The 23,195-nt window shown below is 41.4% G+C and overlaps 3 protein-coding genes across 4 annotated transcripts; all 3 read right to left on the bottom strand.

Annotated features, from left to right (window-relative positions):
* Positions 1–350: 350 nt before the first annotated feature.
* On the bottom strand, positions 351–3,452 carry LOC133920181 (metal tolerance protein C2-like). Of its 2 annotated transcripts, XM_062364888.1 has the most exons (10): positions 2,815–3,449; positions 2,582–2,690; positions 2,446–2,485; positions 1,912–1,988; positions 1,512–1,600; positions 1,325–1,394; positions 1,173–1,211; positions 927–1,077; positions 758–847; positions 351–679 (listed from the first exon to the last, which is right to left on the bottom strand). In XM_062364888.1, the coding sequence occupies exons 1-10, from the start codon at positions 3,140–3,142 to the stop codon at positions 578–580; spliced, it is 1,095 nt and encodes a 364-aa protein (XP_062220872.1). In that variant the 5' UTR covers positions 3,143–3,449; the 3' UTR covers positions 351–577. The 2 variants fall into 2 exon arrangements, with proteins under 2 accessions (XP_062220872.1, XP_062220873.1); XM_062364889.1 differs by lacking the exon at positions 2,582–2,690 and having other exon boundaries at positions 1,912–1,992; positions 2,815–3,452.
* A 432-nt stretch (positions 3,453–3,884) lies between these two features.
* On the bottom strand, positions 3,885–5,781 carry LOC133920178 (uncharacterized). Its single transcript, XM_062364887.1, has 2 exons — positions 5,645–5,781; positions 3,885–5,469 (listed from the first exon to the last, which is right to left on the bottom strand). The coding sequence occupies exon 2, from the start codon at positions 5,410–5,412 to the stop codon at positions 4,240–4,242; it is 1,173 nt and encodes a 390-aa protein (XP_062220871.1). The 5' UTR covers positions 5,413–5,469; positions 5,645–5,781; the 3' UTR covers positions 3,885–4,239.
* Positions 5,782–6,525: 744 nt separating this feature from the next.
* Positions 6,526–23,114, bottom strand: LOC133920177 (callose synthase 3-like). The gene is made up of 42 exons (XM_062364886.1): positions 22,932–23,114; positions 22,622–22,857; positions 22,295–22,520; positions 22,119–22,212; positions 21,799–21,909; positions 21,573–21,689; positions 21,361–21,453; positions 21,168–21,259; positions 20,948–21,074; positions 19,785–19,922; positions 19,628–19,704; positions 19,442–19,535; positions 18,757–18,879; positions 18,549–18,663; positions 17,506–17,840; positions 17,374–17,426; positions 17,239–17,299; positions 16,410–16,491; positions 16,286–16,335; positions 16,118–16,204; positions 14,734–14,862; positions 14,508–14,611; positions 14,325–14,409; positions 14,065–14,225; positions 13,830–13,953; positions 13,659–13,756; positions 13,054–13,183; positions 12,789–12,940; positions 11,933–12,042; positions 11,723–11,848; positions 11,534–11,602; positions 11,273–11,447; positions 10,357–10,501; positions 9,742–9,861; positions 9,550–9,668; positions 9,375–9,458; positions 8,969–9,081; positions 8,649–8,878; positions 7,772–8,569; positions 7,612–7,662; positions 7,139–7,324; positions 6,526–7,055 (listed from the first exon to the last, which is right to left on the bottom strand). Exons 2-42 carry the CDS (start codon positions 22,833–22,835, stop codon positions 6,807–6,809), a joined length of 5,847 nt encoding a protein of 1,948 aa, XP_062220870.1. The 5' UTR covers positions 22,836–22,857; positions 22,932–23,114; the 3' UTR covers positions 6,526–6,806.
* Between the last annotated feature and the right edge of the window lie 81 nt (positions 23,115–23,195).

The following is a 23,195-nucleotide window of genomic DNA, read 5'->3' as shown; positions in this document are numbered from 1 at the left end:
TCGTCATCTATTTATGATTAGAATCTATTTGTGTAGCAACGATAAACCCAATATCCTAGATAATGTTTGTCATCATATATAACCTGTCTATTGGGTTACTATTATTCGAAAATTTAGATATTTTTTACAATTTTCCTATAAAATAATATTATTACAAACAAAAAAATAAATTAAAATGAAAAATGACCTATCATCAATCCATATGACCTATCTTAGTACATATCGTCATATGATATAGTGATATATCTCTAGTCGCCAACTGACAACATGTTATTCTTGCAATTTTGCGAAATCACCTACTATTTTTGCAATTTTCTAATAAAATACTATTATTAAAAAAATTCTTCAGCGAAATGCAAACTGCCGCGGCTTGTTATTACACTAGGACGCCACAGGCAGCTCAGCTCAGCTCTATCAGACTATCATGCATGGGCAATGGGCTCACTGGGCGACAACACTAGCACTGCAACTGCAATCTTGACAAACTCTTTTCTCTTTTCCTGCAGCAGCTGCAATTGAGTAATGCAGTGACAGTTTCAGGAATTCTAGCCCTCCTTTCCACCATACAAATTCCCAACTACGAATCATCGGTTTGGACGGTCAGATCTTGTATGCCCAAATCTTGATATAGACCATGGACGTATTCAAGGACTGACTGATCATCAGCGCCACTCTTCACCTATGCAAAACAACCAATGCTCAACTTCAGCCATAATTTCAATACACGTGCACAACAGGCTTGGTGTCAAGGTTTTACCCGAATGGAGAGAGAACCAACACCATGACCAGGCGCAAGCTCCCAGAATCGACCTTGGCATACTTCGGAAACATCCTCACAGGCAGTAATCTAGACAATATTTATCGCCAGGTTACCATGTGTCATGAGTGCAGTTTTGAAGTGAATGACTAAGTGAACTATTGTTTACCTGTCTGCAGCACTTCAGAAAGGCTGAAGGTGGCACGTTGCCAGGTGCAATCTGCAGTAGTATGTTACCAGTAGCTTTAAACAGTGGTAAAACAAGCATGAACACCGCAACTGAAACGATCCCCAGGCACAAAACTTCTGCATTCTCAACCCTACGAGTAGTAGAAAGTAAAAACAAAAACAATTATATAGCCCAAAGACATCAAGATAAGTTTGAAGCACAGGAAATCTCTCAAAATAGATTTACCCCAATGAAAGAAACCATGAAGCTAGTATCAAGCCTGCACTGCGAGAGAATTAACAAATGTCAATTGAAATAAATGTGTGGTAAAGAAAAGATACAAATTTTTTAATAATATTCGAGGGAAGAGGCCTAAAGATGGTTGTGTATGCCTGTACCTCCGTATTGAATCTGCCAGAACATGCAAACAGACAGAGTGGTAATTCATATCCTCTGCATTCCTATATACTGGCATTGCCAAAAGAAAATGTGTTAATTGATCGGTCTGTTATATTCAACTGCTTATATGAACAAGCACACATTGGCATTTGCACCAGAAGCAGCAAGATAAAATTACTTACATACCTATGTTAACACGAGCATAGCTCCGAAAAAACCAAACACCGAGTAAATTGACAAAAAGGTTGGTGACAGCAGAGACAACGAGATAATGCCTGAAAGATAGTTTTTTAGAACATAAGAAAGTAGTTCCTCAGAAGAAAAGAAAAAAGATAAGAAAGTATTCGCACGAACCCACAGAAAGACATGGCATTTTTCATCAGGAAGCTTACACAGGAAAACTGCTCATGCTAATAAACTGTACCAGATAAACCCATATCATACTAGTACAATACACGGTTTGCAGGAACAGCAAGATGACCAGTTTACACTAGATTATTGGTTTTCAGAAGGAAACACATTTAAAAATGGACAGAAACATGGAAAGCAGTGAGATAGAGACAACAATCGAATAAATGGCACTTACTTGTGCTCTGATTCATCTTGCATAAATGCGTGCAATGCTTCAACAGCCAAAGAGAAAGACAGGAACAACAGAAACAGCTGTCTACACAAAGAACCATACGGAGGTGGTCAAAATGTTAGCACGAAAAAGGAGGCCAGAACCGGCACAACCAAGTTAAAAGCAAGTAGAATTGGACTCGAAACAGGCTCATCATATGTGAGTCCGTGAGCAGACTGTTCTATTTTTCCTTTTGGTGAATGGGAGAGGCAGTGTGCCAGTGTGCGCCTACCCGATGTCTTACACATAATAAGTAAGAGAAGATGGAAACAATCGATGCATTTCGGCCTTTGTCACAAAATGAATGTTTAACTATACTAGCATGTCTCATTCTCTTCTTTGTATTTGGTGTATGTACGCTACAGGGAAGACAGTGGACGTTAACACAAAAGGTTCAGATAAGAGAACAACTGTGGACAAAACTTAAAGTTGGACTTGATATTATGAGGACGAATTTTGTATGCGCATATTTGTAAGATGTCAGGTTGGGAAGCTTACAGCATTTGTAAAGGCAGCCAGGACCTCCAATCTCTTGTACCTGAAAGAAGGCGGGTTAAAACAAGTCATTGAGTTAGTGCACAGATGAATTAAAGAGGAGCATATGGAGGCATTAGGCATGAGGAGATTGACCCACCCGTAGGTGTATAGATTATCAGGCTTGGTTCGAGAGGCAGCCATAGCAAACAATGAGAAAGTTAACAAGCCACATCCAAACGTCAAATGGAAAGCATCCGAAACTAAGCCTGCAAACGTAGGACTTGATTTAATCTGACACCGTAATCGAGGGCGGGTCGATTGGTTGGTTATGTTGGAAGGAAGGATAGATGGATAGATCACAGGCAGATAAATAAATAAGTAAGCCCGTACCTACGCGTCCGGTGAAAAGTCCGATGGCAAGCTCGGTGGCGGAGTAGGCGACGTTGAGGGCGAGGAGGAGGGCCAGGCGGCGCATGGGGCGGCTGGCAAGGTAGAGGAGCTTCTTGGGCTTGGGCGGTGGGGCGCCGAGTCCGAGTCCGAGTACGAGTTGGGGCGGCATGGAGATGGAGGAGTCGGAGCGGGCGAGGTGAGGCGTGGTGGCGTTGGAGTTGGAGGAGACGAGAGAGAGCTGGCGGGAGAAGGCCAGGCGGCGGTCTCTGCTGCCGACGACGCCGTAGTTGGCGTTCCACGCTGCCTCCTTGGCTTTGGGGGTGTCCATGTCCGTGGCCTTGCCGACGCCGCCGCTGCGCGCGAGGAAGAGACGGACGGCAAACGAGATCTGAATCGGTGGACTGCTTCCCCTTCCTCCCTCCCGCTGATTCGGAGCAAAGAACGAAACAAAGAGCTGGCTGTGGCCGTCCGATCCTAAATCTACAGCTCAGGAGGACCCCTCCCCTCTCTCTCTCGCTTCCGCTTTTGGGTCATCTTCATCTTTCCAAGCCAACCCATCATGCAGCAATTCAACAACTGAATATTACACCAACTTCCACAAGCAAAATCAACCAACTTCGTCTATTTGTTTCTAACTGCTTTTAATGTCTCAGTTTCTGTTTCTATTAAAAGTTTTGTTAAAAATTATTTTCTGAAGAAATTAAAATTCTGTTTTTGAGAAAATAAACTAAAAGCTAAAAAGGTTGCTGAGAATAGTTTTTCTGATGAGTTATATACCTTGAAACTAAAAATTTATTGTAAAAACTAACAGTTTATTTTAAAAACAACTTTTCAGAAAAAAACCAAAAACACATCTTTTAAAAAAGCCAAAAACAGAAACTCAGACCCTAATGAAATAAAAGAATTCTTTGCAGTTCCCAACTGATAAATTCCCACCCATGCAAAAATGCTGCTCACCAGCTGTGAATATGGCATCAACTAAGAAAAGAGGTACACAACAAAAACAGCTTGTCGACTACCATTCCCCGTTTGGAACAATGAAGAACAACGCCTGCCATCAACACTCAACAGGTCAACCAGCACGGCATCAGAAAACAATCACCAGAACACCATCGGATACAGTCACGACAACAACAGTTATGATAACAAATTCATCATCACAGTTCTTCCTCCATATCTACCACTTCCAGCAGCGGCTAGGTTCCACATTATCATTATAAAAGATATAGAAGGAACAAGAAAATAAACTCAAAATGGCACAGGCTGTTTCCCGTGTCCAGGAACAACACAAAGATTCACTGTTACGCAACATGTCAGTCTCCAAAACAAGTCCAGTCCATGTCGCATGGCTTCAACCCGTCATTGACAAGTATGTACAGTACCAACAATCACTGCTGAATTCCGTTGTCCATCTTCCATCAGTCCTCACTGCAAAGAAGCATCAAGCCTCATCACTTCACCATCGTCCTCACCGATGATCTTCTCTGACACTGAATCAACCATCCCTGCATTGTGTTCGCCACTCTTCTCCGAACCCACAGCACCCTTCTCTGCATTGTGTTTCTTCTCTGAATCCACAGCACCCTTGTCTGCATTGTTTTCTCCAATGTTCTCTAAGTCCACTACACCCTTGTCTGCATTTTTTTCTCCACTTTTCTCTGATCCCACATCAACCCGCTCCGCATTGTCCTCGCTGCTATTCTCCCTGTTTGCATCATTCTGAGGAGGAGCTTCTTCAACTGCGTTCTCACCACCGCCGCCGCCAACACCATCATTTAGTGAAAACCGCGCCTCAAGCGCCTCCAGACGGCGCCTCATGTCACCCACCTCCTGCTCCATGAGGAAAAGCCTCTCCTTTAGCGTCAGGTTCTCCTCCTCCAGGCGAGCCACATGTGCATCCTGGTCATACTCGTCGTCCTCCTCAAACACGTAGCCCCCAGGATCCTCCCCTCTTGCTGGGTACACCATCTCAAAGCGGCTGAGGTCATGGTCAAGCCGGCGCTCCACCTCCACGTGCTCCTCGACGTCACTGCCGCTGGAGTTTCCCTCATCATCGTCATCAGACGAGTTGGGGTCGGCGGGCTGGGGGGAGCTGCGGAGGCGGATGAGGCCCTTCATTGAGCCGTACCCGTCGACGCCCCACTGTGCCTGAGCCATGTCAGCGAGGCCTTCGCGGGAGGGGGAGAGGCGCGGGGTGGGGAGCACGGCGGGCGTGACAGGGCAGGGAGACACGAGGGACGCGATGCCACCAGCGCGCTTGGCACGGATGATGAAGGAGGTGGTGTTGCGAGGCGCGGCGGCCTTGTTCTTGGGGAAGAAGTACTTACGGTTGTTGTGGTGGTGGTTTGGGTTGTTCTGGCTGGGGTTGTGATTCTTGAACCAGCGGCGAGCCTTTGCGCGGTTCTGCACCTGGAGGTCGCCGAGGGCCGGAGGCTGGTAGCCGGCGGCGGAGCTGGGGTTCTTGCGCTTCCAGCCGCGGTTGGGGGCGAGCTGGGCGTTGGGCGGAGGGAGGAAGGGCGCGGAGGGGTCCTCGGAGGGGGGAGGCACTGCGGCGGGAGGAGGGGCCCACATGGGGAACATCATCTGGCTCGGATCCATGGCTTGCTGCTGTATCCTCCTTGCTCCTCCTCTTCCTCTTCCTCTCCTTCTTGTCGGCTGTAGGACAGATTGTTAGGGTTAGAGATCGGGATCTTTCGGATGCAGGAATTTGTTTACGACCGGAAATTTGATCGAATCGAAATTATGGGAATGGGTTAACGCTGGATTGGATTGGATTGGATCAGTTTCCGCTCGCAAACCCTAACCCTAGCTGGAGAAGGGAGGAACAAACCAAGGCGAGCCCGAGCGGTGGTTGGAATTGGATTGGATTGGATCCCTTCCCTTGCCTTGCCTTGCCTTGTAAAAGAGAGGGAAGAGGCGCCGCGTTATTTTACCGTGGTTGAATGTCTTCTTTCTCTCTCTCTCTCATATATATACACATATAGGGAAATAAAAAAAAAACGAGAAGAGAAATCTCGAGAAGAAAACCCTACCTAGAGCAGCACAGAAATCAGGAGGGAGATGGCAGGATGGACGGTCCAGATTAACAAGTGATGGACGGTCACCGCCTTGGCAGCTGCATCTTCTACTCTTGTCCAACTACAGTATATATTACTTCACATTTTGATCCTTTTTTCTTTCCGAGTTGCCATCATCATCATATATGATTATTATGAGGGTTCAGGCAAAAAGGGCTGCCTTATTGTTTACATATCTCGCTTTCTTTCTTCTGCGAATCCCTTCATCATCATATGTGATTGTGTGGCACGTTTAGAGTACTAGGGAAATCAAAAACAAAATCTTACAGCATCTTATCTCACAGCGGTAGACTCACCTTCTTAGTTTTCAGTAGACTCATCTTCTTGTATATATATATGATATCTCTTTTTCATATTCCACGAGGGTACTTACAATAATAGATTACTTCTGTTCAGCAAAACAATAGTAACGCTCTTATTTGATAGAACTCCAACTCTAAAAGTTCTCATTACTTAGATATTAATAGCTCTAAATATTTTAAATTAAAAACAAATATTTAAATCACTTTATATTAATCTACAATTTCAAATTTTGATGTGAGATTAGAAGTTTAAGCTCTACCAAACAAAAAGGCCTAATAAAAGAAGTATCGCCTAAAAAAATAGTGTCCTGTGCCACAAGGTGGTCTCGGGATACAAGACGAAGGCCTCGATATTCATCCCTTGTGTAACATGTGTTGAGTACAAGGGAGACCAAAAACAAAATCTCACAACATATTATCTGACGTGCTAGCTTAATTCATCCAGGAAACGCCACATCAATAGAGGTAACAGTAATCACCTCCCCATCCTATCCTGTAGAGAACAATCCGCGCCCAGAGCACCCCGGCCCGGCCTCTCATACAACTACAACAAACTTGGATTACCTCCAAAAGGGAAAGCAAGGAAGGAGATAATCTTCTACTACTACTACTACTACTCCTTGTTCCGTGCTGCCCGGTCTTTCTTGTGCCCGCCAAGGATACGTGAGATCTGCAGACCTCTACTGAACGCCTGGTTGAAGAGCATCCTCGTCTGGAACTCGGAAACAAATGGGAACCAAGCAAGGAATGCGATCGGGGTGAACAACAGTAGGCCCATGATGATCTCGTAGCCTCGGGCTAGTGCCTTGACCGACCCCCACAGCCCAATCCTACCAATGGCTGGCTTAATAGCTTGTGCAATCTGAAAATGTAACAACAGGGAGCTCAGCTTCTTTCCCCTTTAACCCTGCAACATGTACCAAAAATAAAACACTTTGGACTTACCAAAAGCAAGCCCCATCCAGTTGGCATGAAGGCAAGGATGCAAACAAACATATCCTGAACTGTCATATGGGGGATTGCTATCAAGATTATAATGATGGAGATAAATGTTATAAATATGAGACCCTTGATCAACCGGAACACAAGCTGGAACTCCGCACTGAAATGCCGCCTCCCAACTGAGACAGTCTGTAAAGGCGGGCAAGAACAGTCAGCACAATCTGCCATCAAGTTTCTAGCATATGCAATTCATTCTAAGCAGGAGGAAATATACTAAAATTGGCTCCCAAATCCATGCCATTTGTTGGTCTGTGAGACACCGCAAAATCACTATTTACTTCAGGAAACACCATTGCAGTATCCTTGCACAAATCTCTACTAGTTCTAACATAGTGCATGTGTTCTACATGTGCAAGTGGTTTTGCGCTTTTCTGATTAGTAAACAGACTGAAGTGTAAAGGGCACGGACAGGTTACCTTTATCACAAGCAAAATTAAAAAGATGACGACCCATGACAGGCAATAAACCTGGAAAGAGCATTAAACAATGCTTGAGTATATTAACAGCCTGGACAGCACAAGGATACACATAAATCAGAAATATATCTAGTAATACAAAATGAGATGAGCAAATTACCAGCACACTCTTTGTGTGTGTGGTGATGTTCAAATGATAGACAAGACCATATTGGTAGATAAAGAAGCGCAATGCGAGCACTATTTCAAGAACAATGCCACGCTTTCCGGAATGTCTAAGAGGCTCCTGCTCCTTTTCCCACCACGACTCCCAACTCTTCTCTGGTGGTACACCAATACCCCCTCGGTTACTAATCCACTTGTTCCAGTCAGTCCAGTCATCCACAATTTTCTGCCACTCGAACCCAGAAGGATTAAATAGGAATGGTGCAAAGATCCAGGTGACAACCATAAACCACATGGAAAATGTGATGAAAATGTACGCGATAGCTCCTCGGTATGACTGCCCAAATATTTCGTACACAATAAGCAAAATCATCAGCTCGATACCCTTGACAAAATGACTGCGCGAGTACAATCGATAGTTCTCAGCAAATTTGGCATGGAACACCACAAATCCACGCCCAGTAGCTCTATATTCAGAGCCTCCATGGAGTAGTGTGGTTCCGTAATAGTGAGTTTTGGTACCAAGAGAGAATGTGAAGAAAACAGATGCTAACTGCAGCTGCATAAGTACAAAGTCACTCAGTGCAGTTCTGAATCCTCGCTCCAAACCAATTTCCATCATCATTGGCAGCGCCATCAAGAACCCAAGCTGCACAAAAGACTGTGATGCAAGAGCAACCTGGAGAGGCTCATTGTGTATGAACCTCTTTCCAGTGGCTAGCGCTGCATCAAGGCCACTGAGGACAAGATAGAGGCGCCCATAGAGGAATACATACACGGTCCAAACTGTAATCTGAGAAGGGACAGGAAAAGCCAAAGTTAGGATTAATCAATGGTTCTCAAAGTAGAGAAGTCTAGGGAAAAGATAGTACCATTGTGCTGAAGTAAAAACCAATAGTAGTATAGTAGCAGGACAACATTCTGAAGAAGTCAAAACGATGTCCAAGTCGGTAGACATCGCGGCTCAGTGTCTGTTCCCCATTACCATTTGCTATTTTTGCTTCAAATAGTGAAATCTGATTGAGACCAACATCTCTTCCCTTGCCAACTTGCATGTATTCATGATGTGTAACATTTCCTTCACGCAATGTTGAATTAAATCCTGTCATCAACAGATATATATATTAGCAAAGTATTTTCACATATCCCGGATCAAGCAATAATGAAGGGGGAAACAATGACAATGATGTACCAGCAAATATATCCTCGCTAAGATTGATAATCTTCGATGCTTTGCTTACACCTCCCCTTGTGAGGTGGAAAAGCCGATCAAAGATGTCAGGATGCCCATAATGAAATCGAACTCTGTACATAAAAATGTTCAGGTTGGTGGGTGGGGGAATACAGGGGGGGGAAAAAAGGTATCAAGTAATGATTAATAGTACTCTTGAAGGAAGCAAAAAAACTAAGCATGGCAACTTGACTGAATAAATATAAATAAGCATTAAGATGAAATCCCAATGACCGTAAAATAAGGAATCAGCATATGAATTATCAGAAGAAACATGCTAAAAACGAAAGTAAACCCACAAAACATGAAATTATGTGGATTATATTGTGTTGTGATATAGTCAAATGTCCATAATAGGATGAATCACCTCAAAGGATTGGCAAGTACACGTTGTCCAATGGTCACAAAACTCGTTTCTTGGTTTGACATGAACCATGCAAGAGAAGAAACACTGTAAAAGAAATCATGAGATCATCAAAAGATTGTCCAACTAAATAGCACTGATACACAAACTCACAAATTATACACAAATTTAGGTGTACCTGCCAGTGAAGATATGTTCTCTTACACCCAGTATTGATGGATACCTCACACCATCATGTTTCTTCAGAAATTCTTGCAGCAAATTCCTCATTTTCAATGTTTCCTCCATATAATGTTCCTGTCATGATAAAATAATATAATCAAACTGTGACAGAAACTGTTGCAGAACAAAAAGAACCGATTATGCATACCTGATTCATGTCGATTGTCTGGAGACCTTCACCTCGAGTGAAAATTATGGCATGGTTCTGATTTTCTGGTTTTCCTTCACCTAGCATTGCATTCCCTGGAAGCTTTATCCTATATATGTCCTACGCAGCAAGAAAAAGATTAAAAGATGCATGTAAACAGGTTTATCTCATTTGGCACCAAGAGATCAGGAAATACAATCATTCCAAATAGGTACCGTTGGTGCATTCTAGACAACTTGAACAGTTGTAATGAAATATCATAGACCAATTCAAACATTAAATATGACATGTACCATTCCCTTTACATTCTCCTCGCCATACCTCAAAAGCGCCTAACAAATCTAGACTACATACAATGCAAACTAGAGTGAATGTATAGCCATGAAATCTGGCTCTAGGATACAAAAGTAAAAATAATTTGGATACAATTTTGGAAAAAGCATATGGGCGTTACAGATAAACAGACTACTAACTACGGACATGCCTAACAAAGAAAAAAGAAGATCTAGTACGCAGAGGTGCAGCAGCAAGAACTAGAAGTAAATAGAAACACAACAATATAATTTTAACATATCCAGCATAAGCAGCATTGAATTAAAAACCATTTTGCAGTACCTGATCAAGTTTCTGGCCAGGGTCATCAGGCTTGGTTACGGCCGCCTTCACCAATGCAGAGTAGTAAACCTTCTCTATCTTCTTGTTCCTATCTTTGCTGGGCTCTTCAACTTCATCAATATATGCAACCCGAAGTGATGGGTAACTGCCAAAGATAAACTTTTCCTTTCAATCATTGATGAGGTTCATCACTCAAATACAAGCAACATAAGAGAATGTATTGCAATGGTCAAAGCAAACAAAACTAAGAATGCAAAAAAAAAAAATGAAAAATGAAATGTCACGGAGAACTGGTGGCATTGTGTCAAGGCAACATTAAAACTCAATGCCCTCTCGGAACCGTCTCTAACCTTTGAAGACCCTCAGATTCTTGCCCTATACAACAATCTAGTGTTAAAGAATAACTAGCCTCTAATCCTCTAGTGTCCTTCCTAATTGATTCTACTTGCTTTGGATGAGACTGTCTTGGTTTGACTTGCTATGGCCTCGCACCCTTAGCCCTTAGGTTATGTTGCCCTCCAAAGTTAAGTAGAAATCCTACTCCTAGTAGGGTTGGCATAGATACTTGTAGCATACATCTCCAAGTTCTAATAGGGATAAGGTATGAATCACGTTTTCCAACATATATACACTCTTGAAATACAGGCAAAATCTCAGAACTGCCAAAAATATCTGTAATACTTGTATCCTGGGACAATAGTGCCCTAACACAATTTTGCACTGTTTTACTGCAAATCTTAATCCATTCTCTTGTGGATACTCGGCAAAAAGATCGTAATCCAGTTGTGATACAAGCGGGAAATGCCAATTATCTCAATGAGACAAAGAAAACACACAACTAACATATCCAGGATATAAATAAGGAGGTACAGCTGTATAGAAGGATGCTGCAGAGTATTTGATCATCATCACTTACGTTGTCATCAATTTCAGAATATCTTGCGCACGTTGATCACCAGACCGTTTCTGGATACCGTATTGCTGGCATGATACAACATATGTGAACTTCATGTCAGCTATAGCTTTGCATTGAGTCAATAGTGGCGATTCATCAGATAACAGGTCATCTGCTCTGAAGCCTCCCATAAGATCTGAGGAAAGCAAGTAAAATCAATGAATTAGTACTACAGTGTTCAGAATATGGAAATAGTATCAGCCATCAGTATTAAGAAAATACCGTCATCTCTAGCCATATCTAGAAAAGCCTGAAGGACCAAAGCTTGTCTGTAGTACATCATCCCTCTTACTGTAAGAAAGTGCAAGAATTGTTAAAGCAATCAAACTATCGAACATGTACAATGTACAAGATGTTTGTGGAGAGAAGAAAATATGGTAGCAGCTGTGACAGAAAACGAAAACAACATACCAGTTCTCGTCAAAGTTTGTCCCCTGTATGATGCCCAAAGGCGGAGCTCCTCTTCCAATTGTTCAGTCTCACGGAGTTCCTCTTCATTCTTGCAATGCACCCTTTCAAGAAAATTGTTCCATTCATCTGCAAGGAGGTTGAATAAAAACACATTATTCATGGCAATATTGAGACGTGTTGATTCACAAATTATGGCATCTATGAAAGAACCTGGGTAGATTTTTTGCAAGTAGAAAAGGATAGAAACTCCATCCTCATTCTGTTGCTCTAGTGCTTCTGAAGAGAAAAGAACGTCTTCTTTGTAGTAAGGAGTTAAGACACTGCAGGAGTCAAGTTATCCCAGTGAAAAGGCAACAAGACAAGGGTTAGTTAGAACATGAATCGTTACTCTAATTAATGGAAGTTTGGAAAAGGAAGCAATATGATGAGGGATGATATTGAAATGTATCACATTTTTTTTCCAAAAATGTAAGCTTTATTGACTCTCATCATTACATTAAGACAGTACAACCACATAAGAGTTCACTTCACTTCCGATCTCTGCATAACAAGGATGCACACAGCCAAACCAGAACCGGAAGGTAACAAAACCACAACAAAAGTATCACATATAAGTGGATAAAGTGTATAACTAATTTGACCTTGTGGCCCATATGGTGTTGGGTTGGCCTATGTGGCTCGTTTTAACTCTATTGTATTCCATGACTTAATGGAATAAAGTGTACAGTTTCCTCAAAAGGGGAAAAAAGATAAAAGTGATATTTTCATCTCTCTTCTAGTTAAGCTACAATATCCTTATTCAGCTGAATGCTAAATCTTAGACATTTTTTTTTTCTGGAGTAATTAACTGTTTTCTTGGTGTCACCAAGTGAAGAAGAGCATCCTAACTCCAAATGGACAAAAGAGAATCAACAGATTTATTCATGAACCTAAAAACAATATTAAATATCTGAAGGCAACCAAACACAACTCCATGGACAACATATGAAAGTCTTTTACCAGTAAAATACACAAGCTAGCTATGAATAATACAGTACATCATAGATTTTAGAGGGTAAAAACTTACGAGAAGGGCAACATCTGCCGCACTTTTGGAGCACTTGGCATAACCATAAAAAGAGAATTAGCAAAGAAAGAAATCCGCCTTCTAGCATCCAGGTTTGTAGGGACATCCATAGCTGATTCCTTCACTGTGAGCAGAAGGTGAAGCCTTTTTATCTGAAACCAATAAATAGGCATAATCACAAAGCAAGAAGTTAGCTTTATTATCAAACATACAGCTATTTTTAACATAAATAAATAAATAGATAAAACCAGACATGAAATAGAACCTTTTCAGTCCATGCTTGCGATTCCTTTACAGGAAAATCAATAGCTTTTGTGAACAACTGATCTTGTTGATCAAGTGGTGTAATTCCTTCGTGTCTTCTATTATTTCCACCATGTACTGATTCCAGTAGGCTACCCAAGAGATAATAATAGAGATATCAAAAGACAATACATGCAACAAACACCAAGAACCTAGCATGTGATCACCAAACATTTTTATGAAAAAAACCTGGCGTATGGCATGCAAGTAATAGTAAGTTGTGCACTATGAACAAAATTTATGTTTCATCTATCAAGAACAGTGTGCTGTCTTTGTATAAAAAGAACATGCCACATTATGACATGATGTTATTGGAGGCACCAGGAAAATTCTAAAGGACTACAAATTCTCACCAAATAACCTATTCTTTAATAGCCATTTGATACATAGAATATAACCATCAGATCTTCCCAACTATTGGGTGAATTGTGCATGACAAACAAACAACCCGTAGGTTAGAAAGGAAACATGTAGTATAGGAAACAAAAGTAACGTATAGGAAACAAAAGTAACAGTTAAGGCTGCTCTGCAAGTTTGTACAGTAAAATTGATAATTAGGTTCCGCACCCGCTAAGCTGCTCGTCCATTATATCCCTCGTGACCACTTCAAGCATATCCTGGAACAATATAATGACCTGACCCTGGTCTTCTTTGTTATTCTTTTGCTGCATTGAAGGAGTGAGAATTATATGATATCCACATTGAACATCGCCAGAACCATGGTAACTGATTTTATACCAGTAAGTCAAGAAGCTCAATAAACTTCTTGCTGAGGGTCGGAAGGCTACTCATGTTCAGCTCCTTTATCAGAGTGTCTTCTGCGATATGGTCATCCACCACTTTGAAAATCTTTTGTATGAAACTGAAACATACGTGTCATAATTATTAAGTTTATCGACTATGTTCAGAATAAAACCTAAGCATTAAAAGATAATCGTGCAGTAAAATAAAAGAGTAAGAATGCCAAACGTACTCTATCTCCTGTGGACCAATCACTAGAGCATATATGATGTTTTTGAATGATGCATAGCATTCCTTGATAGCATAAGTAAAATAAGGATCCGATTTCACCCTCTTCTTTAGATCACGATCTTTTCCTCCACTATCTGCTGCCATATCCAATGCTATCGGAATCTGAATACAATCGATAAAATAAATGAAACATAAACGCCTCATTTTAGCAAAATAGCTAGCGGAGAAATAGGAGTCAGATGAGATTACGAGAATATATACCTTGCTAGCAAGAAGGAATGGTGGCCATTGGATTATTTCCATTTGGCGGTCTTTGCAGTATGGAACAAGTAACAAGTCCTTCTCCCTGCCATTTTTTTTTAAAAAAAAACATAAACAACAGCTTGGCAAGAAGGCAAAAAAAGGAAGTCCATATATGCATGGGTAAAATATTAGATGCCGCACCTGTTGTCTATCAGATCTTCCTCACGGAAGCTTGTGATAATTAGATTCCACATCTGAGCAAACCTTGCTGCTATTTTTTCCTCTTCTTTAGTGTCCTCAGGTGTCTAAAGCAATTCAAGTGTACCAGATGATGGAACAAAAGGAAAATGTGTAATAAACACTTTTCATGACAAGAATCTATATTAAATGTGATGTTAAGTAAAAGCTGTAAAACAAGAATCCACACCTTAGAAGGTCTACTGGAAAAAGCAGCCCGGAATCCTCTCCTCTTGTTTGTGTCAGATGGAATCAAGCATTGATTGAAAGCCTTAGGCAGAGATTCAAACCGAGATCTCAACATACCTAATGTGCGTATCTGATTTCATGAAATCAACAACAGTGACTAGGGTAAGTTATTTTGTTCACTTATTGACAATATTTAATGCAGAACCATCGAAGAGCACAATACAATCCAAAAGCTCTGTACACATGAAACAAGCTAGGTATTCACACACACACAAAGATGCTTCAGCAGGTTAAAAGCTACTAAGTATCAATCAAACAGAGAAATGCATCGGGTTAAGTGCTATCCATAACACATCAGAGATCCTTAAACTTGCAAGAAAGTGACACTTAAATCCAGAGAACGTATCCAGTGCACAACACCTTCATGTGCAACCATGCTACCGATCCTCAAAAAGTGGTGCAAACAGTCATTAAAAAATCGATGAAATCAATCTATCATGCTACAAAATTTCAATCCTAAACTTGATGTACACTGAGAAATTCTACTGAAAAGGATATACAAAAGTAAAAAAGGAAAAGGAGAAAAATGTAAATGCTAATTCGCTAACATTTTCCCCTTTTTTTTGTTTCTCCTGATATACATCATATTTGAAGTTGAATTTTTTGCAGGATACTTTAGCACATCATCCACTATCTAACATATTTTTATTCAGAATTTTCATGGCTAGTTGCGCCACTTTTTGTGGACTGGTAGTGGTAGCACATGCAGAGGCGGCAGAGCCGGATATGCTCCCATCTTAAATCCCTACTTGTTACAACCATAAACTTGCAAACTGTGTCACTAATGTTCCTAACAACTTCCAAATACGTCATTTAGGTTTAATGTTCTAAAAACAGGTCTACTGGATCATATACAAGAAACTGGTGCCCTCCCAGTTACCATACAATCGCCCGGAGCCATGTAATCAGCAATTGTGTCGTATAATCATTACTAAGTGGCTGGCAAATACCACGAATACATGCATATGGGTACATAATATTACACAAATTACTATTAATAATATAAAAAACAATATATTAACTCTGACATAGGCGAGTGTCAAAAAAAAATGTGTTGCATAAAGAAGAGCATTTCAGACTGTAAAATTCAGCAAGACCCAATCTGAATACATGCGTCTAAAGCATAGGTTTCTCCAAAACAAGTTTGAAACCATCAATGTTATTTCAATGTTTCTACAAGGTAAAAAAACTGCATTATCAAAATGATTTTTTAATTTACTGCTGAATACAGTGCAGGAGATTAGACAAGAAAATAATGCCACACACTGACACAGCCCTTGGAGCCTACTGAACAATGAAGTAGGTTATTGGTCAGCTTCACTAACCTCACCAAGACGACGACAGGCCCCATAGATACCACCAATTAATGTCGAGAAAATTGCATACCATATCTGTGTATCCATGAAATAGACCTGAAGCATTCAACTAAGGCAAGTCAAAATAGGAGCAACAGCACCTACTGTTCAAGACAACAAAATGGGCGGGAAGCATACAAGAATGATAGGAGCCCAAAGTGCAATGACAACACCGACGTTGTTATTTGCTGCAGATTACAAAACAAAAGGTAAGGAAATGCTCGAATTATGCATAAAAGATCATCACTATTTCGAGACCTACCATGGGGGAAAAACTCGTGCCACTGAAATGTCCGTATTGGCTCCTTCATTATATCTTTTGTTGGCTGCACAAGTGGTTTGATCTGCAGGACAGGTATAGGACAGGATGAGTAACCAAATATTGACTTATTAGAAACAAAGGAGTGATGGCAATGAATGGTACAGTTTTCTATTCTAAGCTTCCCAGATCTTTGATGAGACAAAACTTCTCTCGAAATGGCTAGCAGTCATAGAGAATATGGTAACATGCACAGTGGATCCTAAAACTCACATGGAACTCGAATTTAGGTGCCAAAACTTGCACGAATGCCTCAGATCTGTCCATACAAGTTTCAGAACAGTAATGCATAAGGCCCGTCTGGATATAAATGGTAATTCACTTATTTAGGTCTATATTGCATAAGGCCTCAGATCTGTCCATATAGTTGATTCGCTAATGAAAATCTGGATATAGATGGTAATTCACTTATTTAGGTCTATATTGCATAAGGCCTGTCGACTTGCACAAGTTTAAGGACCGGCTACCATACAATTTACGCTTTCGATTATCCTTATGTCGCATGTCAGTCTTAATATCTTATAGTACTATTATATGATTCTGTACAACTGTCTCCGCTACAGTGCCAGCCCTACATCCAAAGGACTGCCAAAGCATCTCGCTCTAGTACATTTCAACCTCCTGTTTGAATGAGGGGGGTTGCTACAGGAATTTTGAACTAAATCCAAAGGACTTGGATCCAGATTCCCCTATCCAAACAGGCCTGAGAATGCATGAATATACTCAGGTGTTATGGATAATAAAAAAAGATTATATCAGTTGTCAATAATACCTCCACGTAAAAGCTCACAATCAATTTTGTGGCTAAAAGCAAGACCCAGAACATCGTATACCTACAAGGACAACAATTCTCAGGAAAGGAATTCAATGGTAAACAACAACAACAATGTCAGATGGGAAAACATACTTGAAAAGGGAGAATGCGCCTTCATGCATTCCTCTTCCAACAAATAAGCGAGGCTGTTGAAGTTTCACATATTATCACTACCTAAAGGGTAACAAGAGCTAAATTGGGCTAAAAAAGCCAAAAAAAAAATACCTGTGACCACCACATCATGAATGTTACGACTTTAAGATTTGATCTCTCAAGGGCTCTCCTAATGACAGGGAAAAGAAATAGCATAGCCGACAGCATGTTTGGTGCCAAGTATATCACAACTGCCAAAATGTATAATGATGGTTGATTCTGGCCATCACCGAGCCAACTTTTAATTGTTCTTGCAAGACCAGTTGGATTCTCCCAGGTGTATGCATAAGTCACAGGTAAAACCACAACCCATGCAGCAGCTGCTAGTAACTTCAAGATGTAACGCAGCTTAGCAGCAAGAGACATGTTTCTTCTTGCTTTCCAGCTCAAGATAATGTCCAGGATTGCTGCATAATAAATACTTATTAAATGACAAAAACAATTGCTTTCATAAGCACAATGCTCCTCCAGATTCATGCTAAGCAAATTATGCTGAGGAACATCAAATATATCGAGTAAAAAAATGGGTTTGTTGACAGCAACTACCAAGACTTAATTGACCTAAAAGGAAGTTCCAAACCACTGCGGTCCTTTTTTCTTATTTTAATGAAGAGTGGACTTGAGATTACTCAACCGCCATAAGAATGCTCTATGCTGTTGCCAGCACTGCAGCCATCCACTAAAATTCACAGATGAAATCGTAAGAAAAAAAGTGTGATAGTTAAGGGGTACTAACTACTAAGTTGGCTCACATATCACACAGTTATCCTAACAAAAGGAATGTCCATGAAACACAATAATCCTAGTGCATCCATTATGTCACTTTCATCTGCTAACTGAAGCCACTAAAATAGGATAAAAAGTTAGCCACTAAAATAGGATAAAAAAATCTACAGCTCATCTGGCCATATGGTAAGCAAAGCAGGCCACTGTAATCTGTTGCCAGCAAATCACAAGTAAAGAGAACAAAAGTAACCAAATTAGCACCCAGGCAACTTCTAACTAACCTGACGTGCAACTACGAGCCTCGTCAATAACAGCACCAATTATATGTACACATCAGTCTTTTTTATAAAATAACAGAGCCACCTAGTGTTGCAGGGAGGGGGGTATACCTTGACCAAGTTTCAGTATCGCCGCAGTTATAAATATGCTCAAAACCTGTTTAAATACTCCTGCATCAAAGATATCACTTGGTGTGCCACCATCCCAAGCAATTATAATCATGGCCTGTGTAAAAGATAAAAATAGCAGAAAGATAAGGAAATAGAAAGCATCTAAAAACAGTGACCAAAAGAACTCACGAGACAAAAAATTGCAAACCTGTAAAGATAAAATTAAGAAGCTCCACATCCTATCAAAGCTACGGAAGATGTGCCAAAAAGACCGTATTTCAACAAAACTGACTTTTCCCATCCAATTGCCGTTACCAGCTGGTCTGTCCTCCTGGACCACAATAAGAAACGTCAGTACCAACTATCAAGAGGACCCAATGAAGACATAGATTACAAAAGGTATTTAAATTTGTAGTATAGATAGTGTATACACCTGTTTAACCAACTGTGGTGTATTCTCTAGGCTAAGCTAAATGCTAGAAACACATAATCCAACTAAATCATTCCTTTTCTGCTGCTACAAAAATATCTCCCTCTACACTTGACTTAAATTTGTTTGCATTAGAACTGAAGTTTAGCAAAGACTCAAGCCCTTAATAACTAAACGAGTAACAAAAAAGGCAGTTTACATACTGTTTCATACCCTCATTGCAGCATAGTAAACCGCCTTTTTACCTTCTCTCAAAAAATGTACTAAGTAGTATCAGATGAATCTTGTTTGACTTCTGCACAATCTAGCACATCTTACATTCCCATTCTCAGATGAGATTTCTTTCTCAGAAATAGTTAAAACAAATGCATATTTGCCAGATGCTTCTAGTGTAAGGTGTATGCAAAGATATAAAGGTGCTTGATTTTTATCAATTCTCTTATTCATATCACAAGGGACGTACTCCATTAGCAAGGTGGTGAGAAACATCATTCGGAGTCTTGAAAAAATCTGCATCAGATCTCATAGGCCATCCTAATCGGAAGCAATCTCTTGACCTGGGCAGTGATGCAGAAATATTTGCATGACGTTCCTCAAAATAACAGCCCACGCAATTATAAGGAAAATAACAAATTAGGTCAGCACTTACCAAAAGTACTCATTTAGATCATCATAATTTCTCCAATGTGAATGCTTTGATTTTATGGTCTTGCTTCTCTCGGCTTCCTAATTAAAAATCGCAAAGGATATAACTGTGCTTCAAATTAAAACATAACAATAGAAAATGGAAATTTAAGAAACTTTACTTTCTCTATAACTTTGTAAATTGGAGTCACAACTTTCTTCAAGAAGGCTTCTTCATCGCCACCATATGCAGGCTTAACATTTTCACCAGTCGTTGGGCTCACATTTCCAGCCAACATACCATATAATTCAAAAGCCATCTGTTATGAAACAACATAACACTGTCAACACTCACCAATAACAATCTTACCACAAGAATTATGATTTACAAATACTTTAACGTCCCAGAGCCAATCAATCATGACCAACAGGAAGCCTTGATAATCCAGCACCTTTGCATGCATATTCATTAATAGAACTTCAAGATAGCCAAAAAGAAATATGAAAGGAAAGCAAGTTTAGAGATGCTATGTGGATAACTTTTCAGGCACAAAAATATTACGCATTAATCTCAACATTTCACCCATTTACAATGGTCTAAAATACTCATAGCACACTAGATACAGTGAACCACAAGTCCGCAGAAGAAAATGACGAAGAAAAATGTGAGTGTCTTTTTATAACATTCTCCCTTAGTGTTTACCAGATCACCTTGACAGGCACCAGTCTCTTCATAAACAACAGTGCAAACAACACAGTTTGATGCCATGCATCATGCAGTTAAATTAGGGATGGGCATGGAGCGATCCGTGGATCCACTCTTGTTCAACTTAATCAACTAACTAGTCATTTTGACTAGGCCAAATTGACTAACTAGTCATTTGTATAACTTTTTAAGCTGTCTATCTATATATATATGTACTCTTTGCTGCAATACAAATTATTTGTCAAAGTTGCATTTTTGGGAATGTCACGTTGTCCACGGGACATTTTGTCATAACTATAAGGAGAAATTGCTAATGCTGTACTGAGGCACTATGCACATTAAGGGATAGATGGTTGACTTTGTTTGACTCTTTTGCATGTTTGTCCTCGTACCAAAGCAAAATTGCATCCAACATATATTCTCTCATCCTGTGGACGTGACAGAATGCAATTATTCATAAGATGCCAACAGCTTTGTGCAAGTGGAGGTCAGATAAGATAAACATCATAGTATTGCTGCATCAATTTTGTAGCAACCAGACAATTAAATTAGAAGCATTAACTCTTGTAAGATTCAGTTCACTAGTTCAGTAAATACAACACCATATACTTAGTTTGAGGAACTAGGAATTGGCCATACATGATGATAGATGTAGCAAAGACACTCCGGCATGAATCTCAGGTTAGCCGCCTCACCCCATATGAGCAGATAAAGACCCATATAGAGGAGCTTGCGCTGTTGTACTTCCTGTTGGATAGTCGGCAACCTAGAAAGTAAATGATCAACTAATATGTCAAGCGATATTGAGGAGAGCATAAAACTGCAGCTCTTCATGGAATCATGAGCGAGCACATCATACCATAAGCTGCTTTTGCGGCCAAGGTACTTGCACCATCTCTTGTAGTTCTTAAATAGCTTCTTCATTACTGCATCCAGCGCTCGGTCATCCAACTGAAAACATTAGCCAGAAAGAAGTGGGTAAATGACACCACCATGATAGAAGAATCCACGGGCACACGCCTTAAGCGTTTATATGGTGTTGAAGGGGGCACCTTTGGTTGTTGGTCAGGTTTGGGAATCTGTCTTATGTGAACGTTGGCAAGCAAGAGTATGAGGTGCTCCCTTTGGTTGGAGACATTGTCTTTCTGTAGAGTGATCAGTGGAGTTAGAGGGCGTGCATTCAGAAACCACAAACAAATCATGGACATGAATATCTGATATGAAACCAAAAGAAGAGGGTGAATAGTCACGCCAGTGTGATAACCTGGAATCCAAACATCGCTTGAAGCCAGCCAAGAAGATCTGCATCAGGTTTCTTGTCGTGTTCCTTGGGCCATGGCAGACCTCTGGTGTTACGAAGAGCATGGAAAGCAGCTTGAATCTACATACAAAATGACGAAAGCCGACATGAGCCATAGCGTAATCATCTCATGAGAATATGATAGCAGGTTCGTATGAAATTCGGCATGGAGTTTTGGATAGGTTGCAACCTCGGGATATCGCATGATAGCCTGATTAGCGCTATCAGGATCGAGCGGGAGGATATTGTAAGGAAGATATAGCTTCTTCTTTTCCTCAACCTGGTTGTGTGTCTCCAGAATCTGCAAGGGTTGGTTACAGTGGGAGGTGAGAGTAGCAATTGCAGCGTGACAAGGAATTAAGGAAAGGAAACAGCAAGGATGATGGAACAAGCAAGCTAGAACTGAAATAATTACAACAGGAAGGAACTATAGAGAGAGAGAGAGAGAGAGAGAGAGAGAGAGAGAGAGAGGAGTAAGTGAGCAACACGGCAGTGAAGCTGGGCATTTACCGATTTATCAACTTCAATTTTCTGCGAGACATTGACGGCTTTTAGGACCTCAAACAGGACAGCAGCAGTTTGGTACGCTTTAGTGAGTTGAGCCCTGAGCAATTGCAGAAGAAAAACGGTGTGTTAGGAGGAGGAGGCCTGAGGATTTTTGCAGAGGAGGGAAGGCGGTGAGTTACCGGTCCGCTTTATCTGCAACATTTTGCAGTGCCTGGATGTACTTCTTGTAGTAGTGCTGGTAGAAACTCTGCATTTCTCTGGCGTCACTCTGTTTGACCCTTCCCTTGAGCGTGGGGTCGTTTTCCCTCTCGAGCCTCTGCAAGAGCGCGGTTTTGAACTGACGAACACCTCGACCGCTGGAGGTCGGGTCGAGGCGATGGGCCTTCTCGAAGGCATAGAAGCGGCCTGATGATGAGAGGAGGAGGAGGAGGAAATACAGGTGAAGGGAGTATGCATGCGATGGGAAGGAAGGAAGGAAGGAAGAAATTGGCGAGGGCTTAGCTTACAGAGGTAGGCGACGCGTGGGTTGCTGGCCTCCACCTCGTTGGCAACACGCAGGATGGGGGCGATCTCGACGAGCGAGGAGGGGACAACCTCACTGTCGAAGATGGCCTCGCCCAGGTTGCCGGCGGTCTGGGTGCGGAGGATCCTCCTGGCGCCGGCGGACGCGGGGGAGTCCCCCCCGGAGGCCATCCTGCGGCCCCCCGAGGACGACGCCATGGCTTGTGAAAGACGATTTCTTCTGGATGAAAAACAAAATGAGTAGGGGAAAATGGGCAAAGGGGAATGAATTGAGGGAGGAGTGAGTTAGTTTACCTGAGGGGAGGGGAGGGGATCGAGGCGGATCGGATCGGAGGAGGAAGACGGCGGGCGGGAGTGAAGCAGAGAAGCCCTAGGGTGGGCTGCAGCTGCTGCCCTGGCCTCCGCTGGTGGTGATGAGAAGCGGCTAAATGGGAGGAAAGCAGCAGCACTTGCTTTTGCAGTTGCTTTTGCGAGGTGGGGGGGGGGGGGGAGAGGACAGAGGAGGAGGAGGGGAGTGGAGGGTCTTTTTCTTTTGCAAAAGAATTCCAGCCAGGTCGT

Source organism: Phragmites australis, chromosome 5 (genome assembly GCF_958298935.1).
Source record: "Phragmites australis chromosome 5, lpPhrAust1.1, whole genome shotgun sequence".
Lineage (NCBI taxonomy): Eukaryota > Viridiplantae > Streptophyta > Magnoliopsida > Poales > Poaceae > Phragmites > Phragmites australis.
Note: the sequence above shows the minus strand (reverse complement) of the source record. Positions and strands in the feature narration are given on the sequence as shown.